Genomic DNA, 21,933 nt, shown 5'->3' with positions numbered 1-21,933 from the left:
ACCTCAGATTGCCATGACATCTTTCCTGGACTGAAGACACACGTTCCATGCAGAGCAAGGGACAGGACCATGAACGTGACCTCTGTGTGAGAAAAATCCTCAACTCAACGCTTTGTCAGTCAGTTTTTAGAGGCCTAGTCCCATCCAAGAACACACAAGACAGTCAATTCGCATTTGAAACGTGTCCTCTTAGATACGAAAACTAAGAATGTTTTACAAAAAAAAATACGGTTTCGAAAGTCTTTTTCTTTCTTTAAAAAGGCACAGTTTCATTGAAGATGTGTTATTCCAGCACAGTGCTGACCACCAGCTCCATTAATCCACGGAAAAGCATGGGACTGCATTTCAGACATAAGCCCCGAGAGCTGCATGGAACTCGGTGAGGCACTGGACAAGCTGCTGAAATTTAGGCCTCTCTTCCGGATCAAGGGCCCAACAGCAAGCCATCACTGCAAACCTGCAAAAGAGTTTTCAAAAGAAAAAAATTAGCGAATTTATTGGGAGATTTATTTAAATAACTCTGTTATTTGCCGTGGGAACATGCTGTAACATTGTCACAAACTAAGAAAACAAAACTGCTGTTTCCATAGGGAGCTACTGCATTAGTATGCATATTACATTACATGCATTTTTTTACATTACATGCATTACCACACCATGTAGCACACCATGTTCGCTTTCAAGACAAACCGCAAAACAACGTGGGCAAAAAAATGGCAGAAAAAGAAAGACGGATTATAATTTTGGCAGAGTGAAGTAATGTCTCCACAGACCAGCATCTGGTCTGAAGAGAATACTGAATCTGCTCTCTGGAATACAGAGCAACTGCTCCAACCCTGCTAAGCATTTCACTCCACACAAATCAAACCAAAGTGTGATGAGCACAGAAGCCAACAACAAATCTAAACATCTGCTGCAGCCTCTTGAAACTCTGCAAGAGGAGAGAGGAGCAGACAGACTACATTGGATATAAATACGGTGTACCTTATATTAATATCCGTTCCTTGGGAAATAACCTTCACTTTTTATGGAGATGAATAACTTCTGATATAGAGCTCGGTGCCGTTTCGAACAATTAAATATCGGAATGTGCACAGCGCAACGTGGGAACAGAATGCACCTGGGACTCCCCACATCTCATTAGGGCCAGAAGTATTAATCACACTTTACTGTTCCCCTTACTATGGGAATCAATTCACCGCCCATTGTATGAAAGCGCAAAGCACACAGCGGTGTTTTTATTGCACTGATGAACTGGCGCTCCCGCATTGTTTGATGCCGGTACATCAGATGGTAAACTTCCGTGTTTGTTGCCGTGAAGGCAGCGTCGCATGGTTCTGGCATCGCACGCCGCCAGTGCCGACCAGCTCTGCTCCTGCCACTCCACTTCACCATCAATTGCAGGATGTTGATAAGACTCCATCTTAATCTCGCCCACAGAGGGTGACCGTTTGAGAACTTTCCATACTTGGAGGCCCGCTGTGGTGATGGCTGCCATGTTTGTACATGTGGTTCAGCAGTTAAGGTGAGGTTCTGTGCTTTAGGTACACGATGCAACCCACCCTACTTGAGCTCCCATTTGTGAGCCCAAGTTATGATTAGAACTGTTATGACTACAGAGACCCCCGCCCCTAACCCAACACACACGCAGACACACGTGCACAGACACACGTACACAGACTCAGATTCAGATTCCTGAGGAGGCAGGACTCACAGTTCATCAGGACAGTTGATTGGCTGTGCTATTCTGTAGCCGTCCTTCAGATAGGCGGCCATCTCGAAGGGGTCGATGTCCACGTAGGGGGTCTGTCCCAGGGTCATCAGCTCCCACAGAGTCACGCCAAACGCCCACTAGCAGACAGCAAAGTAAACTGCCATTAGACTTAGCGTTGCACATGCGATACACTGTCAATAGCTGTCTCAAGCCAAGCCATCTGGCCCAAAACAACACTGTACAAATCTGATAAAGAAAGAGAACCATCAACATACAATTGATTTAACCACCTGGGGTTTTCACCCACTCCTCAAACTGTAGAGTACTTCATGTGACTTTTGCACAGCTGACAGTGAAAAGTAGCTTTGCACAGGGATGGTCTTCTACAGGAAAAACAAAAGCGTGGTTTCCCTGCATTTCTCCACCATCACCGTAGCGAGCGACAGTGAAATCAGTCTGTCGGGTCTCTGCCCCCCCATGCTGTGCTGCAGTCTCCCTGCAGCCAGGAAAGACCCGCCGCGGGGTTCGGAGGGGCATCGGTGTCAGGTTACAGTCACGGGAACACAGCGTACCGATGGAAACAATGCGAGGAAATTTGTTAAGTCACCAGGTTATTTATTCAGAATGGGCGGGAGGCTAAATGTATACAGAATTAATAACACTGTGCTGATAAGAAGCTGATAGGAGGTCTGTCCTGATTCACGCTCTCATCCAGCCAACCTGAAGCGATTACCGCAGCTCACACAACACCTGACAACCATCAGCCCTTCTGTGCTTCAGCCAGAGATTTACAAACTAAACTGGCGTTTCTCTTAACAGAGCAGTGTGGTGTAGCTGGAGTTACCCGACACAAAGCGCAACCCTACATAACAAGGGGGACAAACACACTAAAAGTAAACAGGGAAAATTAGGAAAAAGGCCGGTCTTGGAGCCCTGGATACCCGCCCCTGAGGGCTGTGTGTTTGAATCCCGCAGAAAAACTGCAGCTGCTGCCCTAAGCAAGATATTTTAGTTTCGGGTTACAAAATGTGTGAAACTGTAAGACTCATATGGATGCACTCAGCAAATGCATAACATAATAACTCACTGAGGGGGTCTGGCTGGTCCACAAAGTGCCTCTTTCACAATAGCTCAATAGAGGCACAAATACTTTTTAATTGCGATACAATGCATTGTCAATGAAGCATTTAGCCGGACTTGGGAGAGGCTCCGCTATAAACGCCCTCTGAGCGCGGGGCTGACATCACCGCGGCCGGTTATGGCTCGCAGCTCTTGGAAGCGGGCTCTCTGAGGACAGACACTTCGGAGAAGCTGGCGCATTCCACGGGGAAGCGGTATTATGTTCCCTCCAGCCACAGGGAAGCTGGAATGTGCTGGACTGAGGGAGAGGAGGGATGAAAGTGCCTGTCAGGCAGCCGGAGAGCCCTCCCTCTCCTTCATACCCCCCCACCCCCATGGGGTTCCTTCCTGTGTGGGTTGGTATCACAGCGCATTCTTCAGGGAGGGTATCCTTCACTTTCACCCCCTGTGACTCTCACCCCCATTCCCCATCTCACCCCACTCACTGGCTGAGGTAGGTGTGTGTGTGCATGCGTGTGTGTGTATGTGTGTGTGTGTGCGTGCGTGTGCGTGTGCGTGTGTGTGTGCGCGTAAGATTTTGCCAGGTATCCATACAGTACACCATGCATGGTATTGTGGGCATTTCGCAGTAATGTCCCAGTCAGAAGCAGCAGCAGGAACTCCACCCTGAACTGGCTTGCTGAAGGCCTGCTGTACTGGTAACTCTGCTCATCTTTACTATCTATGATGTAAGGGAGTCTGAGGGGACAGAAAAACTGCCTTTCAACACCTCACTCTGCGGTGAAACGGAAGCTGTTTTGTCGGGTGTCCCGCTGCACTCTGGGGGAAAAAAGAGATCAGAGGAACTGACAATGCTGAAAGGTGCTTCCTGAGTGGCTACACTCGCTTTCCTAATTCTCTCAGAACCAGACTATGCAAAGACAAGTAAACAGCTGAGAAATCGAAACAGGAAAATGGAGCAGGGGCAGTCAAAGGCACTGTGTATTTGCGTTACCAAGTTTGTGGGTCATTTCGCCAGTATCACCCTTCAAAGACTTTCAATGGCTGCGTGGGTGTAATGCCACAGCCATGATGTGTGGATCAAACAGGTCTTTGAAGAAACACATACACTATTCTGCAATCATTTCACACGAACTAAAAGAAAAATGGACCGAAACGGACCATTAACAGTCCTGTTGCAGCCAAGATTGCCAAAAACACAGACCAGAGACACAGTCAGAGGCTGTTTCTTTACATGTTGTACCTGAAGGCAGCTGTAAGCCCCACCTGAGACACTGAAATTTCAGCTTTCCCAATGACCGTGACGGCGATACCCCATGACGTAGGATCAAAGGGCGGCAGTGTGATGTAGTGGTAAGGAGCAGGGTTTGTAACTGAAAGGTTGCCGGTTCAATTCCCCACTGGACCACTGCTAATGTACCTTTGGGCAAGGTACTTAACCCACAATTACCTCAGTAAAATATCCAGCTGTATACATGGATAACATGTTTAAACTGTAACTCTGGATAAGAGCATCTGCTAAATGACAATAACTTTTTTAAAGTGATAAAACATGACAAGAAGACAGGGATGTCCTGCAGAGCGGGTGACCTCACCACATCGCTGGCGCTGGAGAAGTCGTTGTGGAGCAAGCTCTCCAGGGCCATCCAGCGGACCGGCCGGTTCTCGTTGTCCCCCAGGCAGTGGTAGTCCATCGGGAAGAGGTCCCGGGACAGGGCGTTGTCTGTGATCTTCACCTGCATGCTGTCATCGATGCTGCGACAGGTCAAAACCAGGCGCCAGTGAACAGCGTGGTCCAAACCCTGAGACCTAACGTTCTACAGGGAGCGTAGTCCCTGAAACACCCTGATAAACATCCTCCTCTCTCCAGAGTCCACGTTTACTAACACAAAGCACTACAATCTCCTGAAGAGTACAGAACCAATGAAGGGTTAAAAAGGAAAAGGTGACCACTGAGTGACTATTGGAGGAGCGCTCTAAATCTCTAGGACTACTGTAAACGCTCTGATGTTAGGACTGCAGGCCTGTGGAGTTATACAGTGGGACAGGCCTGTGTGACAGGGCAGAAGGTCAACGGTCAGGCACTTACACACAGTTCCTGGCTGCCAGGTCTTTGTGGATGACCTCTCTGCGAGCCAGGTAGCTCATTCCACAGGAAATCTGGATGGCCATGTGCACCAGGTCCTGCTGGGATACGGCCTGGAGGAGAGAAAGGAAGGGGGGGGGGAGAGTGAGAGGGAGAAAGAGAGAGAGAGAGAGAGAGAGAGAGGGAGGGAGAGGAAGGGAGAGAGAGAGAGAGGGAGGGAGGGAGAGGGAGGGAGAGAGAGAGAGAGAGAGAGGGAGGGAGGGAGAGGGAGGGAGAGAGAGGGAGAGAGAGAGAGGGAGGGAGGGAGAGGGATGAGGATATGATGAAGATAAGGAATAATGAGAGAGAGCATAGTCAACACAGGTAAAAAGATTAGATGGGAGAGTGACAGAAAAAAACAGAAGAAATAGGAGACAAAAAGTTTTAATTAGAGACAGAGGGTTTCATTTAGGACTATGAATACACAGGACACATTCTGTGTATGTGGCCATTAACGCAAGGCAGAGAAACACACCATCGTTCATCCATTCTCCCGTTACCTCCTAATGAGCGAGTTCAGTCTGCTGTCCGACCAGCGATGATTAGGCTTATTAAATCATATGCATAACCTTCTCACGTACGGAATGGAAGGATAGGCTCTGGATTTCCAATTCCCCTAATGAATGCCATGCCTGTGAACAATCTATTTCTACATCTTGGGGCTTTTTTTTTAGATAATCCTGCATTGAAACATTGCCTGTCAGACAGAATAAACTCATAGTGCTCTACATTACATAATGTTGCCTTTGGGAGAGACATGCAGCTGTCTCTAACGCCTTTCCTCCTTTCAGCGTGAATCAGGGTTAATTCAGGGTTAAAAGCTGGACCTGCAGTTCAAAACAACAGGCACCTGCCAGTGCATAACTGCAACCATAAAGCCACTGTTGCGATCTCCTTCATAAAAGTAAGAAATCTGTTGGAGCAAATAAATATTACCCTAGCATTACAGCAATTATTACATTTTTGTTATGAGGAACGGGGTTAGAATGAAGACAAAGAATGTTCTGGGCCTTAACCAAGTATGGGGACAGGCAAGAAATGTATCATTCAATGGAAAGAATTACAGCTCACGGATAGATATGCATAATTTATGACTGTGGAGACATTTATTAGACCAGGTATGAAAACTGAGTGAAATTTCTGATGCCAAAAAGTGTATAGTGGACAGAGCTGGAAAGGTGCCATCTTTCCCATTCAAAGGCTGATTTATCTCTAAAAGCACTGAACACTGGAACAGCTAATGATTTATAACTGTCAGTGCGTCAGCTTTCACAATAACCCAAAGTGCTACAAGAAAAAAGCACAGCTGGGAATCGGGAACAATACATTACACTACACACACACACACACACTCACGCACACACTCACGCACACACTCACGCACACACTCACGCACACACTTCACGCACACACTTCACGCACACACTTCACGCACACACTCACGCACGCACACGCACGCACGCACACTTGCGCACACACTCGCGCACTTCACCACAGCACAATGTCATGCTTTGTCTTGTGATGGGAATGTCTGCATTTGTTACACATCAGACAGTTCCCCCATCACATCAGCCCCTTTTTCCTGAGAGAAGGTAGCAGGAAGCAGCTGGGTGACTGGGAATGTGGCATCTCTTCTAAGAGACGCCCCTGCCCTGGAGATCAAAACTCTGCGGCCCTCACTTTGGCACAAAAGCCTAAAGCTCTTTATGATAAATGAGACTGTGCCCCCTTAGCTTACCCAACACCCATCCTGCTACAAACAAGAGACAGAGACAAATTTAGGCTTTGACTCAACCACTCCCTTCATGGGAACTAATTGTGCTGACGAGAAGGAAACTGACACTGTCTTGAAATGCGCAGCAATGACAAGTAATTACAACCAATCAATCCCCACATCTCTAAATCACACCAGGATGATCCTTTTAAGGAAGTTCTTGAGCAACCTTCTTGGAATTTAGACATATCGTTCTGGGGACAGCAATTAAGAGTGCCTGCACGGCTATGTAATCTTTTATCAGCATCGGGGCGGCAGAACTTCCTTCTGAGGCATTCAGTGAGGAAGGGTCCGGCCCTGTCCTGGGCCCGGCAGGGTGGACGTGTAGGCCGAAGCCTGGGCCTCACCTGCGGGTTGTTGGCCTCGGCCAGCTTGCACTGCCGCAGGAAGAGCTTGAGGTTCCCCCAGCTCATGTAGGGCAGCAGCACCATGGGCTTCTCCCCGTCCTCCGTGCACACGTGGCTGATGGGCAGCAGATTCCTGCCGATGGAAGAAAGAAAGCACGACTGAGACTGCTGTAACGGCCGGTTACAGTTACCGTTCCTCACACGGACCAAGAGATAGCCCTCTATCCTACGCATCATGAAGGATACTATTACATGGATCCCTGGCAGACTATTAAAAATATCTGTACTGTGTGTAACAACACTGGAGCAGGACAAGCCAATGTTTAGGGGGGAGGGGTGTTTATCAGTGAATGAAACATATCTTTGCACAGGAAAATCCACACACTTAAAAAGCATTCTTCCCTTATCAATAGAAATGATACATGATGTTTCTGTTCTCACTTATCAGAGATTCATCCAGCTGGAGCTTCAGAATGACTGCAATTTCCCTGGAAAGGTCAATACACATTTGAAAATTAATTGTGGGAAAAGTACATGGCTGAATTTACCAAAGACTCTGCTTCACTGGTTTCATCTTCCTGAGAGCAACCCTGAGTGACCTCATGGGTGATCCCTGGACCATAAATGTCCAATAAACAATTAGCCTACAAGGCTATTTTTTTCAGCTCGGCAGCACTGGAAGATGATCCACTTGCAAATCCCATCCAGAGGTAGAGCACAGTCAGTCACCCCGGTCAGAGGGTGCAGAGGTGGGCCTGATGGCTTTCACTGGCTCGTAAAGGGAAGGCAAGCCTGGGGGGGCGGATCGGGGAGGGAGGGGTCTGATTTCAGAGGTCTGCCTCTCCCAGCAGCGGTGTTCTCCGCGGGTGGGGCCACGCAGCCAATGAGTCAACAGCGTCCGGTGGAGGACAGCGGGGGTGCGGTGGGGGGCAGTGCTGTGTGTGCGCTGAGCTTCGAGCGCTCTGTCAGGATGAGCGTAAGTGCAGAAGCCGCGGGGGCAGGTGGGCGCCAAACCAGAGGGGGGGGGGGGGGGGGCGGCTAACAGGCTATCATTTAACGAGCTGCGCTTATCGGGCCCCGGGGACCCTGACTGACAGCAGCTGCGGTAAACAGACCCCAGGCAAGCTCCGCGCCGGCTCCCGAGCCTCTGTGAAACTCACTCCGCGCCGGCTCCTGAGCCGCTGTGAAACTCTTGTGAGGGCTGGGAGTTCTGGCTGAGGGAACCTTCAGGACACTCACACCACGCTGACGGCACCACAGAGATTTCAGGACAGAAAAGTAAAATGTGGCACAGGAGAGAAACGGGAGGGGGGGGGGGGGGGGTAAACAGCAAACAGCGGTATAAAGCCACTTATACAAATGTACAAGTCTGAAAGGTATAGCAGCAGACAAGGACGAGCATAAGAAAGGTTTCTGGGCTGAAACATCTTCAGGAAGCACTGAGCTCTGAGACACGGCAAACTCAGCGGCGGGTATAAAATACAGCAAGTTCCCCCACTGAGATCAGAAACGCATCAGGTAGTGGGCGCTGTGAAGGACAAACTTCAAACATGAGACAAGATCCTGCCAGGACCCTTCTGCAGATCTTCAACAGTGACAGTCAAACCAAAGAATCCCAAATCTTTCTCATCTCTCCACATCAAATACCCGTTCCTTTCTCCAGCAATGACACACAGACACCAAGACAGGAGGAAACACCAGCAGTGCTGTTCAGACCGCCACCGTGGCTCTGCATACGAGCTCTGTTTCCACGCAGTGTGTGCTCAAAGGCAGATGCTTTGTGTCTCATTTTCTCATTTTTCTCCTTTTTACACGATTTTTCATTTTTCCCCTCCCAAACAGGAAAGTTTTTATGGATGTTGCCAGAGACAAACCTAGTATAAAATGAAGATATTACTCATTCTCATTCAATACTCCCACTGATTATGCCGAAATTATGAGGAAAGTAAAAATTTACAATTCTCTGGAAATGTAGAAGGGTCACACAAGTTATGTGTTATGACACAGCCATCAAAAGACAAGAACAAACTGAGTCGCTGATGTTATTTATTTTTAACAGCTGAATTATGTCCCACCCTTGTTTGAGTGCGACCTCGCTGGACTGTTCCCAGTTTGGGCCCCAGTTTGGGCACTATCATGGCAGTCAAGCTGAACTGCCTCAATAAACAATGCAAGGCCTTCTGGATAAGAGCAACTGCAAAATACATGATGAAATATGTATATGATGAGGTCATCTTCATGCTAGTCAACCAGCTAGCGACATACTCAGACAGCAAACCTTACCAATTTTCATTGTAACGGAAACTCAGAGCTCTCTGACGCTGAGTTTAGTTTATGTAACCAGACAGCTCACCATCTCACATTGTACTGTAATATGCTGGGACATGTTTGGTGAAGCAATCAAGGGAATGGCTCCTTCTTGGTGTAACATATGCTAACTGGTTGGCAAGCTAGTAGTGACAAATGTGATAGGAAAACTTACATTTACCGTTAGCAACCATATCCTTACGAAGAAAAAACCACCATGCCAAAGATCCATTAAAACCCTCATGAAATACCATCGCAAATCATACATATTTACAAAATTATCTCATCTAGCTGATCAGCGAATCTGTAGATGGCTTTCCTGTTAGCCAGTTAATACCAGCTGGTAGTCAGCATTAACTGGCTAACAGGAAAGCCATCTACAGATTCGCTGCCCTGACTCTTGTTGGTGATGTGCTTTATCGGTGTTTGGCCGGTCTGGTCTGACAGGACTCACCTGTGGTGCAGGCCTCGGAGTTTACAGCTCTCTGACAGCATCATGGTCACCTGTACCTCTGAGGCGTGGTCTGAGAAAGGGGCCAGAAAGAGAGGGAAGGACAGAGAGAGACAGAGCGAGAGGCTTTGATTACATGGACCGACGAGAGTCATGTTGCCAGACTCACCTGGTTTAGCAACAGCCTGAAAGTCACAGTTTGTTCTGGCTTCACTCTGTTCTAATGCACAAGAACGGAGACTCGATGGCAATATCTAATCTTTCGCGTGACACTGGGGAGTTAGTCTGTTAAGTTTATTCTGTAACTAATGAGCGGAGGTGAAAACAAGCCCACACGCACGGTTGTTATCTCCTCAGACATTCTACAACCCAGCCTTCCCTCACATAACCAAACAGCATTCATACAGATAGAGCACGCTGGCCTGTGCTACCGTGGCGATGTCTGACCTGAATTTAAATAGAATCCTGAGGAACTCTGTGACCCAGCATGCTGCATGTTTGGTTAATGGGCCCGATTGGGCCACATGAGCGTCCCACTGACCCGCATCCACGCACTGCAGGCGTCACACGGGTCACAGCCCAGCGCAGAACGAGCCCTTATTCCTCTGCAGAACGTTATCGCCCGTCCCACAATCCGTCCACAGGCAGAAGGGAGCTGCGTAAACAGCGCTGCCGTCAGGCACGGCTCAGGGAGGCCCATTGTCTGTCAGCGAGCGGCACTGGCGTCTGACCGCGGCTCGCGGGAATGAGCACCGTTTCCTGCCCCTGGGTGGGCGAGGGAGGAAGCGGCCGCTTGGCACATTGTTCTGCCAGCCCGGGACCCACCCAGCCCGGGGCAAACGCCTGCGGAGGCGGCAGACGGGCCCAGGAGAGCTCCGCGCTGGCCGAACTCCCTCACCCTCACCGTCCACCTCTGACCTTCACCTGCGAGGTGACCCAGGGCAACGAAGGCCGATACGGTCTCATGCACTGCGTCCTCAGCAAATACTGACTATCCTGGAACACATGACCTTGTACAGACTAAGCACTTCATATGCAGCAATGCAATTCGTAATGTAAGTTGCAGGAGCAGGATTAGAGCGTGCGACAGCTGCGTCCCTGCAGTGCTGCCTGTACCTGCGCAGCTGTGATGGTGTGGTCAGGTGTTCAGACTGCACTGTTACTTCTCACAGGCATCAGAGCAAACCGAGGGAGGTCTCAGGAACAGCCCGCCCTCAGGGCAGCAGCAAAGGGAGCCGGGTTCGAGAGGGGGCCATCTAAGCAAGCACCCCTTTCACAAAATGCTGATACGGCCCTCTCCCTGCCTGGAAGAAGCCACTGGCACAGTCCCAGACCAAAATTTAGGGATACATGACTGTTTAAGGTGTGTGCCAGAGGGCGTCTCCCACAAGGCACTGCTGCCGGACACAAAGGCTCCACGCTGTTCCTAAGAAACCCATTTTTCCCTGGAGGGCAGGGCTCCACATTCAAAAGGCTTGGCCTTCAGACTATGAATGGTGCCTTAAGGGTTTTGGCAGAGCTTTGCTTTGCAGCGGTCGGCGTTTTACAAATGCAGAGCTTAGTAAAACAAATGGCAAAGCAAAACTTTGTCCTGCTTCACTGAAATTTGGACCTCTCCAAATGCCTGCATTTAGTTTTGATTAAGTGCTGAAACACTGAGGTCATGCTGACTGAAACACACAGCTGGCTGTTCTCCACCTCTGTCTCTCAGCCATGAGAGAATCGATCTGAGGCTGTCTGCACAACCTGCTGTTTGAACAGCTGCCAGGGGGCGCTACCACTTCCATCTTACAGGACTGTCCTACACGTGCTCACTGTGATACACATGCTCTGTCTGTTACAATGTTTTTATTTTTCCTCTGGACTTGTGTCTGTCCTGACTGTGAACTGTGGATACAAATTTCCTCATGTGAGGTCAATGAAATCTGAATCCGAATCTGAATCCGAATCCGAATCCGAATCCGAATCTGAATGGCAGTATCACTCATTGCCTTGTCTGACATTCTGAAGTTCTGAATCCTTAAACTGCTCCTGAATCTTAAAACAATGCACTGGATCCTGACACTGTATCACCTTATCAACACTTTTCAAAAGAACGCATACAGGTTAGGATTGATTGTGATTATGTTTGTTATAGTAGTTGGTCAGATATGATATAGTAGACAGAGCCTCAGCAAGTATTTCTTTCAATAAATGTTAATGTATTCATACATATACATTCCTATATAAACCTGTAAAATAGCATGCAGTGCACTCAACACTCTATGTAACCTGGAATAAGTTGTTGGCAAAATTAAAGCATGAATATATGAATTAACACATATGAATATGATTATCCATATAATAGAGGCAGAATCACACACCTTTCACTGTCTTCACAAAAACCCGCTTCTCCTTGCTGGGGTCCTTCTCATCCAGCAGGACACCATAGAAAATCCGGCCAAATGTCCCTGTGAGAGAGAAGGAGAGCTCCTTACACACAGACACAGGTGAGAGGGTCACACACAGCCACCACTGAACACCACAGCCAGGCCCTGTGCTCGCAACCGGGGCTGTGTTAATCACAGTCATGACTGAATCATACAACAGTTTGAGATGCTCCAAAACAACGTGTGGTCAAGCTGCACTGAGTTCACGTTCATGAGCACAGGAAACCCTCTTTGGCCTGAGTTACACTATGGAACACAGAGCCAACTCTCATTGGCTGCTTGACCTTTGACACAGTCTCTCATTGGCTGCTTGACCTTTGACACAGTCTCTCATTGGCTGCTTGACCTTTGACACAGTCTCTCATTGGCTGCTTGCCCTATGTCACAGTCTCTCATTGGCTGTTTGCCCTATGTCACAGTCTCTCATTGGCTGCTTGCCCATTGACACAGCCTCTCATTCGCTGCTCGCCCTCTGCCGTGCTTTCTCTCCATGCTGTGGGCTGCTTTATGTAAACCAGTCGCTCTTCTCAAACTCAGAGTAAACTCCACAGTCCAGGCCTGAGGACAGTGCCCAGGTGCCTGTTTGAACAGGCCTGGTGGATAATGAGGGGGTTTGTGTCGGAGTCTCTCGCGCTCTGGTGTTCTCAGGCCTGTCGGAACCTGCTCGCCTCTCAGTTACGTAACCCCGGGCAACCCCCACCTGCCTCTCAGAGCTGCGGCTGCAGCTGTACCTGTACCTGCGACTCGGCTGTACCCCCCCAACCCCCGCCCGCCCAGTGATGAACGCATTCCGAGAAGCCACTCAGACCCCCGCTGCACACGGCACGCTGACGTGATGCACACTCGTGTGGAAGAGGGAGACAGCTGGGGTCAATCCCAGAACGACACACCCCCTCCGGGTGCATTCCTCAGCCTACAGAGAGACGGCCTCACCAAAGCACCGCAGTCCTCTTAGACCAGACCACAGGCTGCTCTGGAAAACACAGACAGCTGGGGTGGGGTATACACTTAGAGTGAGAATGGAAGAATTAGAACATTTAACTTGGGTAAGTGTCATAGCCCATCAAACTAAGCTGTTAGTGTGTACAAATATACTCTCAGTTTAATACTAAAATGTGACCTGACTTGTACAGCTCTTAATGAATTCATACCACTGTGCAGTTTCTCTGTATCTGCAGTAATAATAACTGGACATAAATATGAAATGGAAATAACTATATAGAGAAAAACTCCAAGTAGCCAATCCCACTCACTGCTCCAGGGAGCCGACACTGAGCTAACACTCTGAGTGTGTTTCTGAGATACACAGTTCTGTATCAGAGTGCATTTCTGAGATGCGGTGTTGTGGCACGGTGCGTTTCTCAGTGCAGAGATAACGTGCAGGAGAGAGGCGTGCTGGGAGTGAAGAGCAGGGGCTGCTTTAGACACTGTTTGCACGGGAGCGCGTGATTGGAGGGGGATTACTGTTCCGACTGTGTCAACATTTTCCCAGCATGCCTGGGCCGGGCTGGCAGCGTGCCAGGGGCAAGCGATGCAGCCTAGCACCAAGCTCTGTGTACTCCGGCCTTACCCCTCTCACTCCCTCACAAAGGCCTTACCCCTCTCACTCCCTCACAAAGGCTTTACCCCTCTCACTCCCTCACAAAGTCCTTACCCCTCTCACTCCCTCACAAAGGCTTTACCCCTCTCACTCCCTCACAAAGGCCTTACCCCTCTCACTCCCTCACAAAGGCCTTACCCCTCTCACTCCCTCACAAAGGCCTTACCCCTCTCACTCCCTCACAAAGGCCTTACCCCGCTCACTCCCTCACAAACGCCTTACCCCTCTCACTCCCTCACAAACGCCTTACCCCTCTCACTCCCTCACAAAGTCCTTACCCCTCTCACTCCCTCACAAACGCCTTACCCCTCTCACTCCCTCACAAAGGCCTTACCCCTCTCACTCCCTCACAAAGGCTTTACCCCTCTCACTCCCTCACAAAGTCCTTACCCCTCTCACTCCCTCACAACCGCCTGACCCCTCTCACTCCCTCACAAAGGCCACTTAACTGACTGAAATTATAAGTCTTGCAGTCTCCAGGATGGCAGCGCGTCACAGCCGAGTGGGCGGACAGCTCTCACCTCTAGAGGGAGAGGGGAATTCTGGGAGGGGACGGCCAAGTTTCTGTTTTCTTTCTTCAGAAATGGGTGACCAATAGCACCCGAGGACTGTGAGTGAGGTCACACATGATAAAAACAATACGCACTGTTGCAGGGCAGAGAGGAAGAGCAAGATTCTGGATCTGCTCTCAATTCAGCAGAGAAACTGGCCAAACATCAGCACCGCAGATGGGGGCATTTCATGTATACAGATACACTGGTGTATCTATATACACATAGATGTGTGTGCGTGTGTGTGAAGAGTGTTCACCTTTTGAGTCTGTGTGTCTGTCTGTGCGTGCATTTGTGTGAGTGTGTGTGTGTGTGTGTGTGTGTGTGTGTGTGTGTGTGAATGTGTGTGTGTGTGTGTGTGTGTGTGTGTGTGTGTGTGTGTGTGTGTGTGTGTGTGTGAATGTGTGTGTGTGTGTGTGAGTGTGTGTGTCTGTGTCTGTGTCTGTGTGTGTGTGTGTGTGTGTGTGTGTGTGAATGTGTGTGTGTGTGTGTGAGTGTGTGTCTGTGTGTGTCTGTGTGTGTGTGTGTGTGTGTGTGTCTGTGTGTGTGTGTGTGTGTCTGTGTCTGTGTGTGTGTGTGTGAGAGAGTGTGTGTGTGTGTGTGTGAGAGAGTGTGTGTGTGTGTGTGTGAGAGAGTGTGTGTGAGAGAGTGTGTGCGTATGGGAGAGAAAGAGAAAGAGCGGGCCAGACAGCAGGACCGTACCTTCCTGCAGAACGTCACACAGGGTGACCCTCTCTCTGGAGATGGCGATGTCTTTCACCTTGGCTTTGGCCTCCATCAGAGTCACACTCCGCAGGTCATTCTTCTCAATACGCAGAGACGGGTAACCTGAGTAACCACACACACACACACACCATACACACACACACACACACACCATACACACGCACGCACACACACACACACCATACACACACACACGCATACACCACACACACACATACACCACACACACGCAGCATACACACACACACGCATACACCACACACACCATACACACACACACGCATACACCACACACACCATACACACACACACACCATACACGCACACACGTTACAGAAAAGCAAGAACACACAAAGAGACAGTCAGGAGCTTAGTTCATCACTCCCACTTCACTTTATAAAGTGCCAATGAAAGGAAAGCAGCACATCGCCATGATGACCTAAAGCCGTGCTGACCTTCTTTAAGTCATTACACCAGCGGTACTGCACAACACAGCCTGATGGGGGTCAGGCTCCAGCAGGCTCACAAGGGGGAGAAATCAAACAATGGCCCACAATGACACAAAAACAGACCAGCAGTCCATTCAAGACTTTATCAGCATCCATTGTGATTTTCTTTCACATAAATGAATGTAAACTTAGGTTTACGCAACTCAACACAGCGCTAAACTCAGACCACAAAGACCTGCATACATCTCAGAATGTCTGCAGGCGGGACACAATTCAGCCGCTTTACATACTGCCACAAATCCATGTATGTACAATAAATGGAAGAATGCTTTTCTAAACCTGTTTGTTTATGAAAAGCCGGTGGTATAGATGACATTGTGTGCTGTTTTTGTTGGCCAGAGGTCTGAGAAACCCTCGGCAGAATAAAAGTACTGACCCCCCCCCCACCATCAGGCATGTATGGATTCACCCCACACAGTGAACCCTGAGAAATCAGCTCCCTCCCTCCCACAATCAGGAAAGCTTGTTTCCAAGACAAAGAAAAGGAAAAAATGCTTTTCTGTCCGCCACAATGTGACGCTTTTACAGTACTAATGTACACCTTATCAGCAGAGGAATGCTGCCACTGACTGGCAACCCAGCCACTGTTTGTTCCCTGTGTTTACCCCGGTCCTGTCATGCCTTCATATTCACGGTACCAGGGTGAGATATATTTCAATCCACTCTCAGAATTATTTACGGTTTCGATATGCATAATTGTGACTGAGCATACAGTGGGCTGTACTCGGGAGGCTGATTAAGCCTTCCCTTCACCCTCAGCCAAGCACACTGTCCTTACAATGTAATCATGCGTGAACTTTATGCAATGTTACTAAGACATTGTGCAATGGCTCAGCTGCGCACACACACAAATGAAGAGGAGAACAGAGTGTTTCTGTGTTTCCTCTGAAGGTTGACTTATGATGTTTGTGAGTATTACACATAGCAACGGACCAAGGTAATGCTTTTTATGTACCATCCTGGACCTCATTACAAGGACATTTCCATATTTCTTTATTGGTGTTTTTGTATAGGTCATAGCCTTGTTACAAAGGCTGGAAAATATTATCAATTAAAATGAATTCATGAGCATGTTTGGAATTATGTGATACCAAAGCAAGAAATATTTGCTATAACTTGAATTATTTCAGTTTCACTTGACAAGCCTTAAAGTCTTAAAGTTCCTCTACAGCTCTTTAGCACCATCAAGTGGCCATTGATGGTTTCATCCAGGGGGAGTTTGAGAAGTGTGTCCTGGAAACAAAAGAACTGATTGCACATTCCTCTCAAAAGTTTGAGAAACATGTTTAACTCCCTACTGAAAATAACCGATACCGCTCACAAATCGGGAAAAATCCTTATACCGATGTACCACAAATGTATGTGATAAGACAAACAAAATAACACCTAAAAACAAAAAGCAGCTCGTACTTTGGAATCTCATACATTCTTGTAGTTGCACCTAACCAGTGCCGATCTGTGTATGTAATAAAATCCCTAAAAAGCAAGACTCTGTGCTGAGTGTGGATCTGAGGAAGGTACAGTATGAGGGTAATGCAGTCAGCTCACGTGACCTTTGAAAAGAGCCACATCCTGCACTTATCCAGAGAGAATTTTCCAGAAGCCTTTCAACTTGGGAAAAAGCCTGAGTTTCAATTGAACATCCCAGGCCTGAAGGGTTTTACTGCCTTCTAAGTATGTGTGAAAAAACGGGGGTGTGCCATCTCCTTTGTCTTCTGTAAAACACTAAAGAACCCCAAAGGACAGCCAGAAGTGTGCGGGAACTACAAATCCCACAATGCCTGAGTTGCGCTCATAAAAACTAACGAGAATGACAGCTTGACATGTGGCAGCCCTGGTGAACACAGACTGTACTCTTCAAAAAGAAGGGTTAGTACTTGTTGATCCTGGGGTTGTGTTTTCTCGAGGCACAAAGGTGGACTTACTTTTGGTTTCGTGGGAGGGGGCGCCAGGGTTGGGGAAGGAGGCGGCAGCAAGCTGAAGTATGGGTGCAGAACCTGGGTGATTGTCTGATGGAAAGGGGGGGAAAAGCGGTGAGGGCGGAGCTTACACAGGGAGTAAGAAGCCAGGTGGGTGGGGCTTCAGCAGAGGAACACAGTTAGGCCAGCACACAAGAGGTAAGACAGGGGACAACAAACTACATACAAAAAGAGAGCCAGTTACCTCAGAGACATCCTAAGTATAAATGCGGACCCTCTTCCCTCTTTATACGCTTACATTTCCCGTTTATAATACATGTATAACAAATGTTGACCAGTAAAGACAAATTCATCCAAACCTTAGCAAACACAGCAGCAATAAAAACAGGAAAACCAGAAACAACTCCAATATAAATGTAAACCAAACGTTCAGCAGACTGATAACACTTGTGTAAAATTGCAGGCGTCTTGGATATCGTGTCTGGTTAACTAACGGTTGTATTCTTGTTGTTTCTGTGACTTTATATATGACCTCCATAAAGATCTGATGATAAAAAAAAAAAAACTCATGTGATGATTAAGCTCACTACTTCAAAGTGTCACAATTACCAGGGAAATGAGGAATTGTAAACATATGCGGTTGTTGCTCACAGGCTCCACAAGGTGGCGCCAAAAGACAAACTCCTCATTTCACTGCATTCACCCTCAAGAAAACCCCCCCTCCCTCTTTTTTTCTTTCTTTTTTTTCCGCTTTTTTGCCAATTTCACTGATGTTGGACGATTCTATATGCAATAACCTCTTTCAATCCAAACAGCAAAACATGCATGATGATGAAGACACCAGTAAGGAGGGAATGGAGAAGAGAAGAAAGTGCACGGCTTTCTGTCTTCCAGTTTCTCTTCATATAATCAAGGGTTTTAAATGTCCTTAGAAAAATATTACACTACCTAACAGCTCTCCTTCAAACTTGTCCACCTATGCACAATTCTCCTGTGCTGTGAGCTTTCTGCTCCACTGCAAATAACTGATATAATCCTGGCAAATAAACCCTTTGCTCTTTTTTAGAGTAATACAAATATAACATTATTACCGTTGTGCTTGTTACTGTGAGACTACAGCAACGCTCAGAACACTAAGCGTAAACTGGGTGAAACAGAGGATTATGGGCTGGCTGTGACATCACCACTGCGATGAGGACACGTGCCTCCAGCCAACTGCTGCTCGTTACCACCACCCCGACTTCAGCTGAGCCAATCAGATCGTTCGCGACCGATTCTCTCACCCAGGGAAGGAATGCTGGTGGTGTCAGAGGTGTCAGAGACATGATGCAGACCAGAGATAAGCTTGTTATGGAGACAGGAGGGAAATTTTCAGAGAATTCAGGACTAAAAAGTAAGAGGGTTCATCAAAAGCAGCTATAAAATCTGTTAGGCATAACTTTATTACAAGCACCTCTACTGCATTCGCTTCAGGCTGTGTGGTCCTTCAAACCATAACCCTGACTAAAAAGAATATTCATTTCCTGCATTCTTCAATCTGCTGTTTTTGAGAGTACATACTGCACATTCATCCTGGTACAATCATAGTCGGACCAGGAGTGTGATGTTCAGATTTCATTCTGTCATGGTCTGCAAAGTGTTTTATATCAAAGTGTTAATGTTCAGCATTATCGGTGCCAGAGAGCTCAACATCCTGCAATGGGAAGAGGGACAGATAAACCTATAAATAGCCTTTAACTCCACACGGGCCTCTGAATCCTGCCTGCTTTCCGTTATCACTTCAGCTAAGAGCAATGCTGCAGTCTACAGGCAGGCATGCATATTCATCTAAAGCCAAATGAGATTTCACACACAGGCATTCCCCTACTTACTCACACAAACACACAAACACACAAACACACACACTATGCACACAGGTACATAGGGTAAATGAATGAGTGCTGGTACCATCTGCACTGGCAGAGATGCTCTTACGCTGCAATTCCCAAATCCCTGAAGGGCCTGGATGCATTTTCCCTGAGCCCCACACCTCTCAACGAGAGACCCAGAGAATGCTGCCTCAGAGACAGCTGGATAAGCACAGCTAATACAGTGATGCCATAAGGTCCCTCACAGGCACAGGGTGTGAGGGAAGAGGGTGCCGGTCGGGAGTCTTACTGGTGACGGGGGTGGCGTTGTTGGGCGTGTCGGCCCTCAGGTACTGCGTGGTCTGGGTGGAAGGCTGCGACAGGCCCTGGGAGCTGCCGCTGTCACTCACACTGAAAGGCAGAGAGAGAGGGAGGGGGTGAGCCGCCCGCAAAGCGCCCGAAACACTCACCCCGACACGCCACACAGGGAGAAAGCAGCAGACAGAGAGAGAGGATGCTCAGCACCCGCCTCGGGGAGCTGGGGAAAAGCATTCCTGTTTGGCCTCACTCTGAATAACAGAAAGCACACGTGCACACGAACATGTGCACTCGCACACGCAATGCTAACGTGCATGTGTTGCAAACTCGCATGCACCGCTAACAAGCATGTGCTGCTAATGCGCATTCACTGCTAATATGCACATCCTGTTGATATGAATGTGCCGCTAATATTTATGCAATGCTAATATGCACACAGCCCTAACACACTCGTGCTGCTACCATGCACATGTTGTTAACAAGCACGTGCCCCTAACATACACACACACCGCTGATACACACATGCCTCTGATACTTCACGCTAGCAGCAGAAGATGAGATTAGGAGAAACAGTATCACTTACACACAGCGCTAACGCTAAAACATCACTCCCTTTATCTATATGCTGCATTACTCAGGAAACCCTGGCCTGCTAATAATGGGCTCTCTGTCAGGCCTACAGAGCCTGGGCAGAAAGCGTGGTTCCCACGCCTCCGGAGCGGCGATCGACTCGCAGCCAGACCCACTCAATCCATTTAGGAAAAAACAGGCAGCTGATAGCAGATACTGCATCAGAGGCCTCCAGGCCAGTCTCTGTGCTGTGAAGGAAGTGGAGGCTCTTACAGAGCTGAAGTCTTTGTTGGTAGGACAGTTCAGCTCTTGACCCCAGTCTTTATAGATCAATGGCTGACATTATATATTTTTTGACAACCCTGAAATCAGATCTGTGATCCATTCATCAACTTTCAGCTCCATTTAGTTAAAACAGAACTGGGCCCAGCTGTTAAGTCTCTCCACATGTTTGATCCAGCTGCAGACTCCAGACTCCAAGTTGGGTGCCGCAGTGGCTGCTGGGAGTTGTAGTTCTCACCTGTCGTCGAGCTCCACCCTCTTCATGCTGTGCAGGTGCAGCACAGCCAGGACGATGGCCACCAGGAAGATGACGGCACAGCAGACTCCCACGCTGATGTAGAAGACGCGGGTGGAGGTGGTGGGGGCGGGGTTTACACTGTCAACTGTAAGGGGGGGGGGGGGGGGGGGGGGTGCACATAGATGCAAGGGTCACATGGCAAGTAATGACTAAATAAAATAATAAATAAGAGATGGCCTGAAAAAATTGAATGTTTTTGTCAAATTGTTGTCAAATTTGTCAAATTGTTTCCATCCCCAGTTGTTTCCATCCATGTCAGAGATGTTCCATCTACAGTCATCAATTTAACCAATCACAATTCATGTGAAGACCCTCCTTACCAGAGAAGTAAAAATAGTTTATAAATACATAAAGATACATAAAATGGATGCAACGAGGAGTAATAATGTTTATTATTAAATTTTTTTTTATTAATGATGATTAATAATGTTTATTGTGTTTGGTCAGAAGAACAACGCTTCCATACTTCTTAAGGTGGAACATGACCAGATCTGATCCCAGAGCGTTGTTCACTGGAAAATCACGTCAGAAATGGAGAGAACCCTGCAGCAGGCGCCTGTCATATCCGATAATGAATTCCCCCCGAGAAGGGCCAGGCTAACGGAGGTCAGCGTGTCGGTTCTGCTGCCTGACAGAGCGCACACTAAGAGCTCCGCCCGGCCCCCGGCACGCTTTTAAATACTTAACACTGAAGCCTGGGTCCATCCTGCCGACTCAGGCGGAAGGTAAGCAGAGGGTGTGTGGTGTATTCGGACACGTGCACTCAGGGATTGAAAATGCGTCACCCTGCAGCTGTGGGCCAGACGGCACCCACAGGGTCGGACTGCGCTCCCACACTGGGCAGGGTTATAGGTCATGACCCTGCACCCCAGGGTCAGAGGTCAAGTTCCCTTTGTCGAGCCCAACAGCGGAATCTTAATTCATTCTGGCACTGTGTACAAGTGGCATTGAAGGAAAGTCACAAAATGCCGTTCAAGGAGATCAGCACATGGTCCACACCATCATGTCCAGCCGGAGTATCTCACATGAGGTTTATTACAGTGACAGACCAAAGGGCCTATTATGTGGGAGGTGTCAAGTTCCCTC

General features: G+C 48.3%; 1 protein-coding gene across 1 annotated transcript in view; it reads right to left on the bottom strand.

Moving 5' to 3' along the window:
- Positions 1 to 226: 226 nt before the first annotated feature.
- The window catches only part of LOC118796129 (tyrosine-protein kinase RYK-like), a 46,134-nt gene continuing 24,427 nt past the window's right edge, over positions 227 to 21,933 (bottom strand). The window contains exons 6-16 of the mRNA XM_036554965.1: positions 20,788 to 20,932; positions 19,690 to 19,790; positions 17,539 to 17,622; positions 15,081 to 15,206; positions 12,162 to 12,248; positions 9,802 to 9,871; positions 7,041 to 7,173; positions 4,884 to 4,993; positions 4,390 to 4,549; positions 1,715 to 1,851; positions 227 to 457 (exon numbers count right to left, since the gene is read on the bottom strand). Of these exons, the coding sequence (XP_036410858.1) occupies positions 346 to 457; positions 1,715 to 1,851; positions 4,390 to 4,549; positions 4,884 to 4,993; positions 7,041 to 7,173; positions 9,802 to 9,871; positions 12,162 to 12,248; positions 15,081 to 15,206; positions 17,539 to 17,622; positions 19,690 to 19,790; positions 20,788 to 20,932 (1,265 nt within the window). The 3' untranslated portion in view covers positions 227 to 345. The remainder of the gene's footprint in view (positions 458 to 1,714; positions 1,852 to 4,389; positions 4,550 to 4,883; positions 4,994 to 7,040; positions 7,174 to 9,801; positions 9,872 to 12,161; positions 12,249 to 15,080; positions 15,207 to 17,538; positions 17,623 to 19,689; positions 19,791 to 20,787; positions 20,933 to 21,933) is intronic.

This window comes from Megalops cyprinoides, chromosome 20, assembly GCF_013368585.1.
Source record: "Megalops cyprinoides isolate fMegCyp1 chromosome 20, fMegCyp1.pri, whole genome shotgun sequence".
NCBI lineage: Eukaryota > Metazoa > Chordata > Actinopteri > Elopiformes > Megalopidae > Megalops > Megalops cyprinoides.
Note: the sequence above shows the minus strand (reverse complement) of the source record. Positions and strands in the feature narration are given on the sequence as shown.